The sequence below is a fragment of the Lepidothrix coronata genome, unplaced genomic scaffold, assembly GCF_001604755.1.
Source record: "Lepidothrix coronata isolate B3197 unplaced genomic scaffold, Lepidothrix_coronata-1.0 Scaffold7, whole genome shotgun sequence".
Classification (NCBI taxonomy): Eukaryota; Metazoa; Chordata; class Aves; order Passeriformes; family Pipridae; genus Lepidothrix; species Lepidothrix coronata.
In genome coordinates this window covers 3,133,584-3,151,948 of record NW_016690187.1, presented here as the reverse complement: position 1 = coordinate 3,151,948, position 18,365 = coordinate 3,133,584, and the positions used below count along the sequence as shown (strand labels likewise).

General features: G+C 43.4%; 2 protein-coding genes across 2 annotated transcripts in view; one reads left to right on the top strand and one right to left on the bottom strand.

Moving 5' to 3' along the window:
* Nucleotides 1–16,268, bottom strand: part of CDK15 (cyclin dependent kinase 15) — a 40,273-nt gene extending 24,005 nt beyond the window's left edge. Inside the window, exons 1-9 of the mRNA XM_017834858.1 lie at nt 16,026–16,268; nt 14,988–15,092; nt 14,741–14,838; nt 14,096–14,175; nt 10,598–10,692; nt 9,744–9,806; nt 7,612–7,735; nt 6,943–7,063; nt 1,099–1,192 (exon numbers count right to left, since the gene is read on the bottom strand). Of these exons, the coding sequence (XP_017690347.1) occupies nt 1,099–1,192; nt 6,943–7,063; nt 7,612–7,735; nt 9,744–9,806; nt 10,598–10,692; nt 14,096–14,175; nt 14,741–14,838; nt 14,988–15,092; nt 16,026–16,145 (900 nt within the window). The 5' untranslated portion in view covers nt 16,146–16,268. The remainder of the gene's footprint in view (nt 1–1,098; nt 1,193–6,942; nt 7,064–7,611; nt 7,736–9,743; nt 9,807–10,597; nt 10,693–14,095; nt 14,176–14,740; nt 14,839–14,987; nt 15,093–16,025) is intronic.
* Nucleotides 16,269–18,187: 1,919 nt separating this feature from the next.
* Nucleotides 18,188–18,365, top strand: part of ALS2 (ALS2, alsin Rho guanine nucleotide exchange factor) — a 38,994-nt gene continuing 38,816 nt past the window's right edge. Inside the window, exon 1 of the mRNA XM_017834297.1 lies at nt 18,188–18,249. The gene's annotated coding sequence lies outside the window, so the exon portion shown is untranslated. The remainder of the gene's footprint in view (nt 18,250–18,365) is intronic.

Here is an 18,365-nt window from a genome sequence, read left to right as displayed (position 1 = left end):
GCTTTGAACCCTGTTAATTGGCCAAGTATGGATTTTTTTTCTCAGTAATTCTTTTTTTCTCCCACTCTCTATGAAAGAGAAAGTCAGCATTTGTTTAAATGGACTGAACTCAAGTCTTAAGAACTGGATGCACTTGTCTGACATCACAGTCTAGCTACAAACAGAGAGGAAAACCCTACCAAGCAGAAGTGTTTCTGGATAAAGGGATTAAGGAGGAAAAATCTGACTTACACAGTCTTGAGGCTATAAAGTAATTTCTCATGACTTTCCAAATTTCATTTTTTCTGTACTTTCTCCTTTGAAAACCCATGCCTGGGAAACACTCTATGCAGAAGAGTCCCTGGGAGCAGACGTGAAAGGGCAGTCACCTACAACAAAAGCCAGTATGAGTCCATAGGCTGACCTTCCTGTTGAGTCAGCAAGAGGGTCAGCAAGAGTGGTCAGGAACATACAGAATCCATCAGTGCTGCCAACTGCCTCAGTTCTACCCAGCTGCACTAAGGACATGGCCCCACGTTTCTGTTTCCCCAGCAGAAAAAAAGAGCTTAGGAGGCTCCTGAATATGTCTGCTCTCACTCACTGCTGCCTTTATAAAATAATTTCACACTTTCCATTATGCCAAAGCAGTCTCTAGAGCTGTACCATAAACTGGATGATACAAAATGTTCCAAGGTAAAATGAAGAAGGATCTCTGACAAACCTCAGGGTCTTGCCATTTTCAAGGTAGTTTAAGAGCAGTATTAGAGCTCCTTTGTGAGAATATGGTGTGCTGTATCCTACAGTAAGTAAAGGATTTAACAAGAAGCAACAGAATTTGCAGTACCTGCACACCTTTTATGCCTCCTTCAATTTGATGTCACTTTAATTGGCTTTAAATTTTTGATAAGATGACAAACATCAAAGGGAAATCGTTTGATTTACACTTGTGTCTGTAAGAAAGTTGCCAAATATAAAATGGGTTACAAAGTCTGCTATAACTTGGTACATCAGACCAAATTATTTCTGCTATTCACAGGACCTATGCTTAGGACTTCAAAATTAAGTAGGCTGGAACAACAGATTCTTTGTCTCTCCCATTTCAGGGTATATTTAACTCACCGTCCAGATCTTCTCCAGCTGTTCACGAGTACCAGAAGTTCCTGCAAATATTGGCTGACCGTGGATCATTTCAACAAATATACAGCCTGCACTCCTGCAAGAAATCCAAGGTATTAACTCATTCACATACATGACATACGTAATGTGATTGTTGGGATGGGCAGGGACAAAAGTAGAGATATAATTGTGGGACTGGAAATTTAGAAATTCTGATTTGTACATGCAGAAATCCTGATATAAGCTGTAAATTCTAGATATATATTGCAGCTGAAGTCTGAAAAGTACCAGTCTGATGTGTCAGTATTGTATATCCACCTCATGACATCTAGTGAGAGTGTGTGTGAAGCAAGAGGGGATGTGGGGTGTCTGTATATATGTAAATAAATAGAGGCTTCAGCGAAGACTGATATATCTCTATAGTATGGTGGTGGGCAGGATCTAGCACTATAAAAATGCCTACTGATTGTGGAAAGTCAGGAAGGTTTCCTTTTGGAAGGGCCATCTTGTACATCCCCGATCTTGCACCATGTTCTAGGCACTTGCTACTGGCTGTTGTTGCAAGCTGTATGTAGTATCATTAACCTCATCCTAGTCCGACAGATTGAATCACTTGAATTGAAAAGCTCACAAGTCAAAAAGGACCAGAGCATTCACATCCTTCCAGGATTTTAGAAAAAAACAAAGCAGTCAAAGTTCCATACAAGTCTGTTCCTATCTCCTTTTTCTTATCAACACCACCCACAAAAAAAACCCAATTCACCTTTCACCAGCAAGACAAGACAGGTGATATCCTTGGAAAAGAAACCCACTAAGCACCATCTTTTTTTCCATTACAGAACAACTTGTTTCAAGTCTCTGTCAATTAATCCTGTTACAAATCATCTTAAAAAATGGGCGTGGCAGAAGCCTGTGGAATATGAGGTTGCTTCCCATGAAAAAAGAGTGTAACATCTGAGTGCTAACAGTTGGAAAGATAAACAGGGAACTACTACACACTACATTGGCTTGAAGGATATAATAGATGCAGAAAGAACCCAGAGGCACTAACTACTAGATTGATTTTTCCTTCAGAAGCAATTAGCTCTTCCTTGGAAAACTGAAAGCAAGATATCATAGCATAAAGAACCTTGCGATAACACCAACTTAAAGTGTTCTTATTTTTACGTCATCCCCTGCACTGCACTTGTGCCAAAGCAAACCAGTCACCTTAAAAAACAACCAACACCTGCAAAAATGCTTAATTTTACTAAGGTGGATTAGTCCTCACAGCAGTAATGATGAGATAGTTGTAGACAGTCAGGTAGACTGACCTATTTGCAGCTATTCCCATCTCTTATTGTACGGTGTAAAACTCCCCTCATTTACTTTTTAGTCATTTTCCTCAAAACATTTTCTAGATTTTCTGTCTTTTCACTAAGCCCCATCACAGCTTTTCAGGTTTCAGTGTCAGTCTTTGGTTATAGCATATTTGAGTCCTTTAACTTCAAGTGTTGAAACCCTTGATTTGTCTTACAAGCTCTGAGAGTAATATTTTCACTTGCTGAGCAATAACTGGTAATCTCTTCTGGTCATCTGTACTCGTGTTACTCCTTCCACCTTGTTTTTGCAATACTGTAGTTGCTTTTCCCACCTGGCTGTGGTCAGTTGAAATCCTGACATGTAACTCATTTGTGGTATTCATTTTGGTCATACTTGCACACCAAGTGATGCCAAGCCTGTTTGCAGATCCATATCTAATGCTATTTCTACAAACATCTCTGCTGCACTTTCCCTTAGCTTCCTGTATCCTAACCTTGGCAAGTGTTGTGAGATGAGCTCCTTGCTTTTCTAATACGCTCTTACAGACTCCAGGCATCATGAAACTTAACCCACAGCTGTTGCAACACAGATTTCTTTTGTGTTTCATTGCACTACCACATCACTAGACATTATTTTGGAGCCCACAGATGAATTCTACTGAGACCAGTCATACCAACCCTCTGTTTTCACAGCTGACGTACATGCCCAAATGGCTCACCCTATTTTGCAACCACAGGGGCTACTGTAATCTGCTGATTGCATTGCACAAGTTTATCTGTGTATGGTCAAAACAATTCAGGTACACTTGATTTGGAGGGAGAAGAGAATCAGCTCTATGTGGTTTTGAAGCAAGTGATCCTGATGTTCACCCACAGTTTGCATTCTGGTATCCCAGCTAGAAAGGGCCATTAGACTGGCAAAAGCAGGAACTTTTTTTCCTAGGTGCAGCCAGCATTTGCTAAGAATTGTTCATGAGTAAAGAGTTCACTAATAGGCAAGCTGTCAGTTTGAGGAGAGGAACAACTTGTGGGTTGCTACAAATGTAGCTTCTGGCAGAGCTCTCTTTTGTATTCCTGGTTTATTCCCATTGGCTCTGGAAGACTGTAAATCTCAGTGTCTCTAATAAAGACAAAACTATCAGAGCAACCACAACTGCTGGAAAGGAGTTCTTTGTTTCTTGTAGCGAGATTCAGTTGACCAGCTGCCTTTAATACCTGATGATATCAATTCATCAGTGACAAGTATGACTGTTTCTACCTCTGTTTCCAGATGAAATATGTTTTTCTTTACAAAAAAAGGCCAGAAGTAGTTAGAACAACTAACGTATGGGTACCCCCCTCTTTTCCTAGGTGTTTCTGTCTACCTGATAAAGCAGGACTTTGGTAACTAGTACTAGTCATCATATTAGATTTGCAATAGAGGCCTTGACTTTCCTTACTGCTCTAACAGCATTATGAGGACCCTTTTGTTAATGACAATGATTCAAATGCATTTACTTTTAAATATTTCTAAATATTTAAACTTGGTGTTGCTTCATTTTCCCCCTTTTCCTCCTTACCCCTCTGATATTAATTTCTAGGGTCACCTTAGCCCTTCCAGTCTATAAGTTTCTTAGAGGGTCTCAGTCCCATAAAGCTGCCTTGGGAAGAGATAGGGCAGAGAGAAGGATCTTTTGGGAAGATGTCTAGACATGATGTTTTAACATGTCCTAGATATGCACATGAATCAAAACAGTGACAGCTAAAGTAACAGGAGAGGTTATAGGGATATTCAGGAAGTATAAGCAGATCTGGTTCATATAGCACCGTTGTATCTGTCTGCAATCCCTGGGGTAGGAGTGAACACTGCAGTTAGACCTCAGCCTGCAGTGCTGCATCACACAGTGGTGAGACATTTTCATAAGGATGAAGATCTAGGATATCTCAGAGTTCCCTGTGCGTGTTTGATTTGGTTTGTTGTTGGGTTTTTTTTTGGCATTAGGAGATGGCAATTTTGTATTTAACCAGAAATATATCCATTCTCTTGTTCCTCACCAAGCATGGTCTGTGTAGTGGAGCCCTTAGCCTATATCTCCCAGTTTGGCATAGAAGGGCAATGTGAACCAGTCTGAGGAGAAGGCTGTAGTGGGCCCGGCAGATCCACGTTAAATGACTGCATGTCAACTCCTATTCTACATGAATCTACCTGGGAAGATCCCTCTGATTTTTTTTTTCTTTTTTTTTTTTTTTTAAATGGAATATTAGACAAGGAAAGCCTGAATGAAAAGAAGACATATCTTAAGGCACTCGTGATGTTAGCAGTCACTAGTGTGGCACATGCCTAAAGCACTTGGTGTTTTCTAAAAAAAGAAAAAGAAAGTCCTTCTGATATACAGTGTAATCTCCCTGAAATCCCTTAATTGAATCTTCTAAAGTCCTGAAGATATAGTGAGGGAGAAAGAGAGAGAAAAAAAGATACAGAGAGATTAAAGCAGCTTTTCTGGTTAGTCCAAGAGTGACTGAGTCTCCTTCTATATCTCTCTCTTCATCTATTCAAGGCCTCATTCACTTCCCATGTGCCTCCCACTGACAGTATTGCTGCTCAAGCACACTATGCATGAATTGCCATAATGTTTTATTTTGTTATAATTGGTTTCTTTAAACCAGGGCTTTGACACCCACAGTCTCATGCCATTACCAAGGGCATTCTGACCTGCCTTCATGTAAATTGCAGCATCCAAAAGACATAGGGTTTTTTTTCCTTTCTCCCCAACAGACAAGTAACATCTGTGTGAATTCACATTATTTCCTAATAGACAAAAATTGCACTTAAATGCAGTGTACATCAAGATAATAAATGACTCTTGTTAGAGGAAGTTACTGAATAGAGCTCTATTCTCTCAGCGTGACATCTTTCTTTAGGGCAAATACTCTGAATGTTGTTATTATAAGGAGGCATTATAACAAAGGTGCCCATAGTGTGAATGTAGTTCAGTGGGACAGAGAGCACTGTGCTGTTAGGGCTGGTCAGAGAGCTGGATGGGAACTTGCATACCACTCCCTTGTTGCTGTTCATTACACTAGAGTGGAGTTATGCAGTGGGGATGTTGGTTTTGCACAGGCAGAAATGACACACTTTCTATGCATAGCCAGCTTTGGACAGTGGTCAGCTTTCAGGGAAAAAAACCAACAGGCTTATGTCTGATACAAAGCCTTCAATCTGCTAGGCAGGTATCTTCCTCAAACTCCACAGACATTTCTGGGACGCTGTCTGGAGGGAAAGATAACAGGTAGTGGGGGAGAAAAGACAGGACTCTTTAGACTGGCTTAGCAGCTGGAAGACATTAGAATTTAGCAGGGTTTTCCTCCTTGGAGATATCTTTAAGCAATTAAATTAGCAGCAGGCCTAGGGAAGTAAACAACCTAAAAAGTCCCATTTCCCTGGACTACTCTCCAGACTTAGGCCACTGGAGTGTCTGATAAGCTGCAGAGCTCTGGAAGGAGATACAGCCTGGGAAGAGCTGGGGCTTTACTGTTTGTAAACTTAGCCAGCTCTCTTCTTGCACATTCTTCAGCCTGCTGCACTCCCACCCTTTCCCAGCCTTTGACTCTGCACAGCAGTTAAGAAAAGTCCTGGTGGGACAGATACAGACAGAAGATTAACTGGTCTGAAGAAAGGGTGAAGCAGAAATACCATCTACAGAAGTAAAATTGCCATGAATAAGGAAGGTCTCCTGCAACTTCATGAGCTGCATGCTATCCATGAGTAAGTCAGGACTGTGTTGCTGGAAGTGGGCTTGGGCTGGTGCAGAAGTGAGCCAGAAGGCAGATGAACCCTAGAGCCCAGCTACACATGCAGACCAGCCCAAAAGGCCCAGTGGGGCCTCTGTGAAGCCCTCATGTTCTCCTGCTTTCTGCCTGCTCTCAGAGACTCCTCTCCCTTCAGCTCTGCTATCGTGCAACTTGTTTCCTGTGATTCCCAACCACATTAAGATTTTGGGGTAGAGTTCATAAGGTAACAGACACAGTCCTTCTCCCGTGCGAAATGCAGGCTGCATCTGAGACATTTTCTTTGAGAAGAAGGACAACGTATCACAGAAATAATGAAAATCTCAGACACCTTTCTATCTCCAGATGCATCGAGAAACCCTTTAATGCCACGTTTTGCTACCAAGGCCAAAGTAATTGACGGTGCAGTTGTGGGTCTATTTTTTCTTCACAAAGCTATTGCTGTAGAGAGCTATTACTAACTCAACTGGCTGCATTAAACAAAGGTGTTCTGTTGCAAGACCTGAAAATGCTTCATACATGTTACCAAACGAGATGTACATCTCTCACGAATATTATCAGATGAGGTTTATATCAGTCCATAGCTGAGATGTAGTGACATCATTCCCAAAAACTTCTGTAAATCCAGCAGTACAAAACTCCCCACTGCTCACACATTTTCTGCTCACAGGTGTTAATTCCTCTACTTACAGCTGTACCTACTGTAACTTTGGTTGACTTAATTCAGATAAAGATGATTTTTCCCAGGGGCCCCAGATGCTTGGAAATTGGTCAGTACCAAATATCTATATCAGAAGAATAATCTGTAGCTCCAAGCAACACATCAGGAGGACGATACCAGAGTGTCACCACTTCAGAGGAGTATGTCTGTCTGGGGATGGACTGGGCACGAGCAAGGCCTGCAAAAAAACCCAAACAAAAAACCGCTGTGTTAGGACGGTTCTTCTATCTGTACAGTGCATAGATGACAATAATTGGAAACAGGACATTATCTTGGATCTTTAAACACAAATAATCCCAAGCAATTGACAAAGACAGTGTGTCTGGAATATACCTCTGGGGCAGATCAGATCAAGCAATATGCTGTGTTTTGTAGGGCTTTATAATTTGTGACTGCAGCAGCCATCCCAAACCAATGCCAAGAAAGCCTTTTGGTTCAGCCTGTTGCTGTGGACTCTACACATTACATTGTTTTCTGAACAGAGAGGGCTTGGTTCTCTGTTCTCTTGAACCAGTTTTACGTGGTTTTGTTCTGACTTAAATGAGGTTAATCCCTGCACCTCTCAGTATAAATACAAGAAAGGCTGGACTGACCACAGAAATAGTTTCCTAAAGTTCAGTTAAAGGTTATGCTTCTATGCCTTAATTGGCTGTGGATACAGATCTATATGCATGCTAAAGCTTTGGTCTGAGCAGATATATTAGCAGTATCCAAACTGTGACTCACCAAAGTCGGCTAATTTAAGCTCACCGAGGCAACTGATGAGCAAGTTCTGGGGTTTCAGATCCCGATGAAGAATGTGTTGTTGGTGGATGTAAGCCAGGCCGCGCAAAAGCTGGAACATGAAGAGCTGGAAAAAGCCAACAAAGAACTGAAATGATTTGGTGTGACTTTGCATTGATATATTAACTCTGAACTTTAGGAGAACCCTGGAACAAAGCAGAGACAAAGCAAGTAAGAAACCAGTAAAAATCTCCAAAATGAGTAAAGCTGGCTGAGGAGGAGAAAACTGTGGTGGGTTATGACTGCCCTACAGCTTTCTGAGGTTTTCAGGGTGGAATATTTGGCCAGGAGGGCAGTTTTACAGTCCCTAAATGCACATTTTGGAAATTTAACTTCTTTTTAGGAATGGACTATTGATTGCAGGAGCAAGGTCTGCTTGTCAAAACACAGACCCAGCTTTCAGAACAGCAGCTATGCTTATTTCAGGGTTCAAGACAAAGACACACACCCAAACAAGACTAAGGCTTAAGGAGCTGAAGCTTTGTCCCTTTGAGTGAGATGGCACCAGCTGAGGGAGCTCTGTGTCTGCTGTACGTGCTGCCAGTGGAGCAGGGAACTGACTGACCTGTCAATGGGAACAGTTGGCTCCAAGCTGGCAGAAAGCATCAGGACCTGCTTTAGACAGATACAGCAAATAAGACATGATGACTGAATGAATCAAGCAAGAAAGCAAAAAAATCAGCAAGAAATTAAGCCAAGAAGTAAATATCTAACTCCCACTATCATGGCAACGTGAATAAGCCTGGGGTAAAGCAAGTTGGTCTGAAGCAAGGTGTGAAGTTGGACAGTGGATAGAAGCAAAACACAGCAAAAGTAATTAGACTTCACCAGAGAAAAAATATTTTTTCACCAGAAGTTTAATCTGAAGAGGAGGAAAAACAGTGACACCCATAGGTCATTTTTGTACCAGAAAGGTGTCCCTGTAACATTCTGCACACTTGCATCATATTCCATAGGAATCACTCAGAATAAAAACAAACAATGTTTGCCAGCAAAAATGAAGCAAGCTAGATGACCCTCCTGAAGGAGCAGTAAATAATTTTGCAGTTCGGTTCCTGCTGACAATGAGGATTCCGGACAGGAAAGCAGAGCAGCTGGCTAGTGTTTACTCACAGAAATGCCAGTGAGTACATATTACAGCCATGTGCTCCATGTGCTTTACGAGCCTGTCTGGTAGCAGAACCCTCGAGATCTGTGCCAAAACTCCAACACTGCATCTTGGACGTATCTGAGCTTTAAGGATGTTTAAAATCCGAGGCCTCAAGAAATTTTATTAAAATTGGTGTTGCTTAACAACTATCTGGAAAAAGATGTGAACAAGGTGGCAACATTTGAAGATGACAGAAGTATTTAGATTAGTTGTGATAAGAAGTGACAGTGAGGAACTTCAGAGAGATCTGACAAAGCCAGATGAATAGGCAGTTTGATAAGACACAAAGTTATTGTTGACAGCTGTAAGATAAATTAACTGAAGCCGCTCAGGAAAAGGACCCAGGCATTCAGTGAGGACATCTGCCTGAAACCTTAAGCCAATGTGCAGGAACAATCCTGAAAGTTAATTAAATGTGAAGATGCATAGAAAGGAGAGTAGGAGACTATTATAACATCAATCTATAAAGTAATGGCACATCTTTGGCTGTGTTCAAATCCAGTCAACTAATCCCAAAAGCTATAGTAGAAACAAAAGGGATTTAAATGACTGGAAATATGAAAATAGTTCCAGATGAGGAGAGAGTGAGATTTGAGAGTTTTTAATTAGAGAGATGAATAACATGTTGTAACGATAAGAGGATACAAATTTGTATGGAGGCAGATTTCCTTGCCACAAGATGTCATTGTGCACAAAAACTGAATGTTTGCTTGCAGGCTCAGAAAATGGGAAGATGGGCTAACTGAATAAAGGCTTGGAAGCTGAGAGGGAGGTTGTTACATCTTTATCAAAGGCATCTTTTCTCCAAAGTTTTTGTCATATATGTAAAAATATATATAATAGTAAGTAATTTACAGGGAACATACATAGTGGAAAATAACACTTCCTCATGCTTCAAGGAATACTAGTCTTCTAAGGAACTTACCATAACATTGCATGAATGGAGTCCTCCAGGATGCTGGCCCATGTACTGTGCTAGATCTGTGTGCTAAATAAAGGAGGAGAACTTAAGGTAAAGCAACTGGTGTAAAATGCTTCAACCAACAACGCATCTTCTGTAAATGGAAAATATTGCAACCACTACAGAGGTGTCTCTTTCACCTTGGTCCGCATCTGATCTGGTGCAGCACACAAGGATGTGCTTAAGTGCTGGGTCAAATGAGGGACCTGGCTGATCTGTTATCTCACCCCAGCAGTTTAGGACTTGAAGCTGCTAGTTAACAGAAGTCATACTTGTCCCAGAATTAATCATAAAACTGCAGTAAGAAGACATAGCTTCTGTATTTTCTTTATAATTTGGTTGATAGCTATCAGCAAAAGCAACAGAAGTAACAAGACTCATGTGGAGAATTTTATTGGCATCCTGCTCTCCTCATGAGAGCAACCCACAGCTTGGTCATGGTGACCACTGGGGTCAGTGCCAAGTCTGACCCCAGCTGGGATGTGAGCTCATATCATTATTTCCTATCCTTGCTGTGGCTCAAGAACAGTACTTTTATTGTGTTGGCAAGGCAGAAATGAAGGTAAATAGTGTCTGCCACCCCAGCGAGCACAACACGTGGAATCATTTTTGCATACAGCTGTCGTATATACAGAAAGAAAAGAGTAAGTCTGTGTGGCTTGAAGGCAGGACATCAAGAAGGAAAATCAATCATTGCACTAAAGGATTACAACTGGTTTCTTTGTAGATGTCTCATAATGCAGTAAATTCATTATGCAGCCGCTTCCCAATACTTCCCAGTACGAGCTCCACAGGAAGCAAGAAAAACATCAACTCACCATATACTCAAGGACAAATGTTAGTGTCTCCTTGGTCTGGATAATGTCATGAAGCAGTACAATGTTGGCATGTTTCAAACACTTGAGAAGAGAAGCTGGGAAAACACAAAAGGATGATCAACTTAACCACTGCTGCTGGAAGTGGAAGGACATAGTGCAGAGAACAAGGCAGTGAAAGGAAAAAGCTGGGGAGTAATAGTCCAGACTCGGAAGTTCTGTAAGAAGTGGCAGATACTGAGTCCGAAGGAGGATGGAACAGGTCCTTAGAGAAGCAAGCATCAGTGCTCCAGGCTTGGCAGGAACCCATCCTTCTCTCAGAGGTGGGATCTTGCCTCTGTTAGAAATAGCAGTTCACAGTTCCCAGCTGTCATAAGCTGAGGAGAAGTAATTTCTTCAAGGTAAATGCTGAGAGGCAGGAGCTGGAAGCTCCCAGAGCCAGAATGCAGCAGCCCCCAGCCTGTCACTGAGCTTCTCCCATCCACCTCCTGGCATGTGCCCCCAGCAGGGCCCTTAGGAGAGAATTTGGGGGAAAGCTGAGTTTCTACCAGTTTCCAGCTTCACAATAACAGGGTGTAAAAATCTGCCAAAAGAAATCACTGTATATGTAAGCTGAATTCTGAGTTTTAGTTCTGTGCATATTGGTTACTGTTTCTGATTTAAAACTCTAAGAACAGAGATTTCTGAGTGAATAGTAACTTGTTCGTATTTATACAATTTGGCACACTTTTTTCTTTCAGCCTAATTGTCTAAAGGCATTATTGCAACTGTATGTCCCTGGTCTTTAGGTCCTGACATGCCTTTGCCAAGTCTCAGCACATCTAGGGTGTGGTGATGGAGGGAGCAGCACATGGAAGAGTCTCTGCCTCCGTATAGTTCACAGAGCACTGACTTGTGCTAAGACAAAAGCTACAGTCTTCTGAGCCTTTCGGACATGCCTTAGGTTTGTCATGGCAGAGCAGGCTCCAGCCAGCACACTCATGAAAGCAGCTCAGCAAAATCTCAAGGATAGTCTTTATGGGGAGAAGAGCATGCACAGCTTCATCATTTGCTACCTTAGGTGTGGGACAATAGTTCCAGTAGCTCTGTACAGAAGAGGGATGTGGAGAAGAAGTGGAGCTGGGTTTGCTTTTCCTGTAGATTCCTGGCAGTATTGAAGAACCCCACCCAGCTGTGCACAGACAGTAAACACAAACTGCACAGACAGAAGCCCCAAAGCTCAACAAAAACAAGTGCCCCTGACTCCAGATTTTAATTCAACTTCTGACATGGCAGAATAGCCTCAGAGCTGTCCTAGACAGCTGATTAAAACCAAATTAGTTTACTGTCAGACTGCACAGTCCTATAAATTTCATTCAGATAAGGCCTGGGCTTACAATCTTGTTTCTGCTGAATTAGTTGAAGCACACAATACAGAGCTTGGGCCCGACGTGGGAGACAGAATGAGTTTTGCTCACAAAAAGCCGCTTTTTTGTTTTTCAAATGATCTGGAAAAGATATTTGAAGATTTTCATGCTGGCAAAGCAAATTTATACTGGATTAGCACTTTGCCTTTTGTGACCATAACAATTTCACCTGGTTCTAAAAGCCTTACTGCCAGAGATAAACTGTATGACACAGCTGTGGCCCAAGCCTTATGTCAGTACCGAGACTACTGAGCAATCAAGGATACCTAATTCAGCACAACTACTGGAAAGAGCACGGATTGCAAATTAAGTCTCTGCACAGGGCTTAGTGCTGCTGCAGCTAAACTGCCTCTACTACTCATGCTAGTCCATTTAGCTACCTCCAGTACTTGCACCTAATTGCCTATTAACCTAGTAAAGATACTATGAATAGGGCCCATCAGCTGCAGAAAGGGTCTGCTAACGTGGCTCTGTGATACCTCAAAAATCTCATATGACCAGAGCTATTGCTCCAGAGGAGCAGTACAGAGGGTCCACAGTAACAGAGAGAATTCAGGCCTCTGGGAACTGCTCCTCACTTGGTTGCTTCTACAACCCCCTGCTGGGGTGTCAGGTGCTACTGCCTGAACTGAGCTTTAAGCATTTTGTCTCTGTGGGGCTTCCTGGGGTGAAGAGTCTCTTTGTCAGGGGAGCGCATTCCTCCGGGGGAGCAGAGAATGCGCCGCGTTAATAAATCTTGTGCTTTGTTTTTGCTACTGACTTACATTGTAAATTTGAGGTGTCAGATGCTGCGAAGCTCAGCAGTACACAAAAGACCTATTTAAAGTGGACCCTTGGTAGGATCACCCTTGTTTTCTCCCATAATGAATGAAGTTGAGACTCTCAGCCTGTCCAGTAGAGAATGTTAAAGGGCTGCTGATCTTTAGTGCATCATTAGTTCAATGTAGATAAAGCTTTTAGGGCTTATTTTACTGGTGGGCTACAAGTGTAAACTCAAAGCAAAAGCACCACAGCAAATGACTGTACAGGAAACTGTAACACAAGCCATTCTGTAAATAGGCATATTTAGATATTTCTCTGCTCTCACCCAGAGTTGGACTAAGGATTTTGTAAACCTTCTTGTCTCAATTACACTATTAGAAACCTGGAGTGGATTCAGTGACCTCTCTCGTTATTCTGAGTTTACTTGTATGAGAGCCCTGTGCTAGGGCTGCTCTGTGAAAGCTGGCACATCTGGTCCCTCACTTTCCATCCCCGTGGTGACAACATCAACCCTAGTTTTGAACTGCAGTAAGAAAAAAACCCCAAAATATGTGTGACCTCTTACATTGATAGCTTTCACTAATAGCAGACAACAGGCCAGCACAAAGGTTGCATATTTCTGTGTAAGGAAGAATCTAGATTATGATCCTCTTGGGATTGCACAGCAGACGAAAATAGAAGCCTTTATGAACTTGGTCTGCAGGGACATGTAAATACATTCAGCCAAAATCAAGCACTTAAGCAAAACCACTTCTTTCTCAATGAAATTGAGCAAGTTGCAGACATTTTGCCCAGTGCTCTACAAAGTCAACTGATAAAAAGAATTTCTCACTGGATTGAAATGATAGATATTATTAAATACCAGTTTTATTGAAAGTATTTCTCTTCAGGCTGGGATCTGTGGTGCTCTAGGTATCAGCCAGGAAAGTGGCACAGCTGTGATAACAGCAAGCAGAGATTCTCGTGCAAAGGGCACTTCTAGTCCACAACTGCCCAACGTAAAAGCAGCAAAACCTGTGTAGTTTCTAGTGGAAGTGAGAAAGCAACTACAAAGCAGGTGGCAGGCAGGGTAAGAGGGCCCTTACACTGCTAGGAAGGACATGCTCTGGCTGCAGCTGGCACTTTCCTTATCACAAGCATGGATGCATCTGTCACAAGGGCATATACCAGAGGTTCCTCCTCTGTCCATCACACGCCTACCCTGCCCAGCACAAAGACCTCCTCCATGAGGGAAAAGGAAACCAAGAGGTTTGGGAGAAGGACAGCTGGCACACCGGAGCCTTTTCAGGTTAAAACAAATGCTCTTCAAGGATGATGTTCCTTAATGTCTTACCTTCTCGAATGGCTGTAAAGGGCACTCCCTCCTCTGTCTCCAGCCTGATCACTTTCAATGCCACCAACTGGCCGTTGATCCTGTCAGGTCACAGTGGAAGGTCACTCGAAGTGCCTCAGTGCTTGGCATGACAGCATTAACAGTCTCCTGGGGTGCTCCACACTTACCCTAGCAAAACTTCCAGGGCTCATGCACCCACCCAGACCAAGCTCAGAAAGGAATTACAAACCTCCTCTGTCTTGTCTCCATGAGCAGAGAGCTGGGAGCCAGCCCACCTGGCTAGAGTAGTGACTGGGTATTGCTAGAGCATGGCTTTGAGCAGTGTTCCCAGACTGCCCTCTCACAGCTTTCCTGCCCTGTGTGATGGCAGCATGGCCTCACCCCCAGTTTTCCCATCATGCAGAGATCCCTCACGTCAAGGAAAACCTTTGCTCCCTCCCTGGTTCAGCCAGACAATCTCCTGACACCCTGCTGTGGACCAAAGTGTCTTCATAGAGCCTCCATGGCTGTAGTGGAGGAGTTCCTCGAAAAATTGGGGTAGGGCTTTGCAAATATCCTGGTTAAAGGCAAAGCTGGACCTTTGATTTGCCTTTATGTTATGTAAGAGGTGTTTTCACCAGGCAGCAAGAAGGCAAAAATGCTCACCTGCTGATCCCCTTGTACACAGTTGCACAGGATCCTTCACATAGCTTCTCTAGATGTACATAGGATGTGGCAGCTCCAAATGGGATGCCTTGTCTCTGCTTCATGAAGAAATTGGTATGTGTTTTAGATTGCTGGGTAGAACAAGAAGCTACTAGCATGTCATTCAGTAATTAAATACTGATTCATGGCTGGAATAATCATAGAATGAAATATCTCCTGTCTGGCTCTGTGGACGCTGCATACTCACCCATTTGAACCTCTCCACAGCATCCTGCTCCTGGAAAGGATCAGTGTAACTCCAAGGCCTCTGTGTCCTGCACCTCCGGCTCTGGAGGGTGTGGAGCTGCGGGGACTGCAGTGAGGATAGAAAAAGGGATTCTCTGGTTACATCTGACAGCTGGCATAAGAAAAGGTGACAAACTAGGTCATTGGCAAACCACCATTTTACATGTGACTCTTTTTTTTCTCCTTGACTGCACTGGCTTTGAGCATTTCACATAATTTTCATCTCTCTCTCCACCAGTCATAGATCTCCAGTACTGTTTCTCAGCTCCGTCTGTAAGAGGAGCAACTGTCTGTGTACTCCTGTGTTGGTAAATTGAAGCACTCACTCAGAACACACAAATTTAACTGCAGAGGGCGCTTCTACTGGTATAATTCTAAATGCGTGTTATTCCCCCTTACCCTTGATTTAGTAATCTCTAGATAACAAGCTGTTAGGGCAGGGACTAAAAACCAAGTGCAGGAGTGAAATTTCAGGAAGTTTACATTTAGGCATTCTTCTCCTCCTTAACCCCCTTGCCCCCTTCCTTGCCATTGTATAATTTACAGAGCCTGTTAATTTGGCCCACACAGCATAGCAGTGCCATACCCTACACAATTATAAAAAAGGTAGTAATGAATGGCAGGCAGGCTGCAAGCTCCTCCTGAGCAGCTACACTGAATGGGTGTCTGCATTAAAATTTGACTCATATACAACACAGGATTTGTAATCTATGGCATGCTGCCTCCTCTAGAACTGTAGGTTGTTGGCTCCCTCCCTGTTTTACAATCCCTTATTGGCACAGAGCTCACTGGAGTGCAATCTGCTTTCCCTGTTCATCACATCAAAGGCATTTATTGTCATCTGAGGTATGGATTCTTTCAGTAGCTTCACAAGCCTGAAGCTGCAAAATTTGATGCTATCTGGTTAGAAGCAAATGTGACTATTCTGCACTCCCACAAGTGGAAGAACCCAGGCTTAACCTACCTCAAGGCAGAAGTATCATGGTGTGATATTAAATACCTCTGCTCTAGTCGCTGCTTCCGTATGCTGAAGGCCTTGGATGTGTTGGGAGCCCCTTCTCTCTGAACAGCAGCTGCAGCATCCTGGTCTGACAGCACTTACACACAGCATGTCTCCCATGTTGTCCTGTTTCAATTAAAATGTATCTCTTTTTTCTCCTTTGCTCCTCCTCATCCCTCTGTGTCTATAATAACAGTTCATATGACCCGCATGAGGTCTCTGCCTCAAGTAGTCTTGTGATTTCTGCAGTTTTCCTTTGAAAGTCCAAATTCACCACTGGAGTAACTCCATTGATTTCAGCCTTCCAAAAACAGCCAACATTTTTTCATACCTGAAGGTGAAGAATTAAGCAGTAAAAACAAACTTTCTGCTTGTACATATTTCTTTCAGTTAAGCAGCTCTCAGTGTAATATGTTGGACAATGAAGTGATAAGTCTCACACAGGACTAGACCTTGACTTCCCTCCAGGCCTATAGCAGTTCTATAGCAGCCTGTTCTAGGCTTCAGGCCTTAGCCACTGGGCTCTAAGTTGAGCTTTCTGAGAAGTGTGGCTGAGCTGTGCTTTCTGCAGGAGCTGCACAGTGACTGTCCTTGCTTTGGCATTTACGTCAGCATGGGGACCTGTCTGCCCCCATTGTCTAGGGGGTGCCATGAGCTGACAGAAAATAGTCTTGTCCACATGTCAAAATAGCCAGAGTAAACTGATTAATCCAGCCCAAAATAGGTTTCATCAATTACGTACTGAGCAAGGAACACAGAGTGGACTTACCCTGGATGTGGACAGACAAAAGTCCCTTTCTTTCAGTCCCCCATGAATAGGACTCACTGAGCAGCTTCCTAGGACTAGCACCCAACCCACACAGAGAAAATGCTGACAAGGGTGAGGGAGTAGGCGTTATAATGTGGTATTCTTATGGTGATCCCTTAGATCCTTCAGTTTTCATTAGAATGCATCATGTGAAATCTTCCCTTTGCTTCACTTTTTTGATGTCTACGAATAACACTCTTTCCTTGAACAAAAGGATTTTTTAAAGCAAAAATGTCCTGGGAAGGCAGGAGCAATTTCTGTATCTCGTTGCAGCCAAATCGTCAGCCTTTGCATGGCTAGAAGAACATACCTGGAAGGCTTGATCGCTTTCATATAATGTTCTTTTACCCTCCCCAGTTAACCATAATTTGCTAAATAGCTATCATCATGGACTTTGGTCTTCTCTTTATCTTCCACATATTCTTTGAACCATCAGAATACAGCAGAATTTGGATGTGCTGTCTAGGCATGAGAAAGAATATCTAGATGCAACATAATCAGTAACAAACTGGTTGTGCAAGCATTGTTTGTACATCTGCACAAAGGCTCTTATTCTGGAAAACATTTTTTTTGTTATGACCAAATAATACTTGCATTTTAATAGAATGGAGAGATAAATCCACAAAAACCAGACAATACAGAATCTTCATATTAACTAATATGAAGATTATAAATTTTAATCTTGGGTACATTTTGTGTTAGGGAAGAGAGGGGAAATACTCTGTTATGAAGAGAAGTCATCCAACTTTTGCCAGTTAGCAAGAGCTGATAAATGAAGAAAGCACGGTAATAGCTGGTGGCTGTGGTTTTTGAAAAAAATACGGAGTAATCATTCCAGTTAGTGGACGAAACACTCTATCAGAAATGTTTAATAGCTATACTTAGAAAATGTAAGGATTTATAAAGGAGAGCCTATACCTGTCTTCGGAATCATGATTTTTACATGAAGTCTTCAGGCAACATAAGAAATAGTCTACTGAGAGCTGACGTGACATTTAAAGTACGTTTTACAAAACTTGTTTGAGTAGAAACACGTGTATAGTGTGCATGTCCCGAGGGGAGGCTGTAGATCGGCCCCTCGGGGAGCTGCGGTGCCCCCGGTTACAGCAGTAGCTGAGCGGGGGGGGGTTTGCGGAGCCGTTCCCGCTCCTGACCCGCCACCCGTGGGGGCCGTTCCGGGCTCTCCCTTTGCGCCTCGAGCTCCCCGGGACACGCACCCACGTGTCGCTCCCGTTTTTGCCTCTTTTGTCCCGGGCGGGGACCCGTTGGCGCGCGTGCCGGCTCTGGCCCCGCCCCCCGCGCGCCCCGCGCCCCCGCGTGAGTCAGCTGAGCGCGAGGGGCGGCGCGAGAGCGGGGCCGGGGCGGCATCTGTGAGGGGGCACCGCGGGGACAGCCGGGCCGGGAGGGGCGGCACAGGTGAGGGGGCACTGCGGGACAGCCGGGCCGGGAGGGGCGGCACAGGTGAGGGGGCACTGCGGGACAGCCGGGCCGGGAGGGGCGGCACAGGTGAGGGGGCACCGCGGGGACAGCCG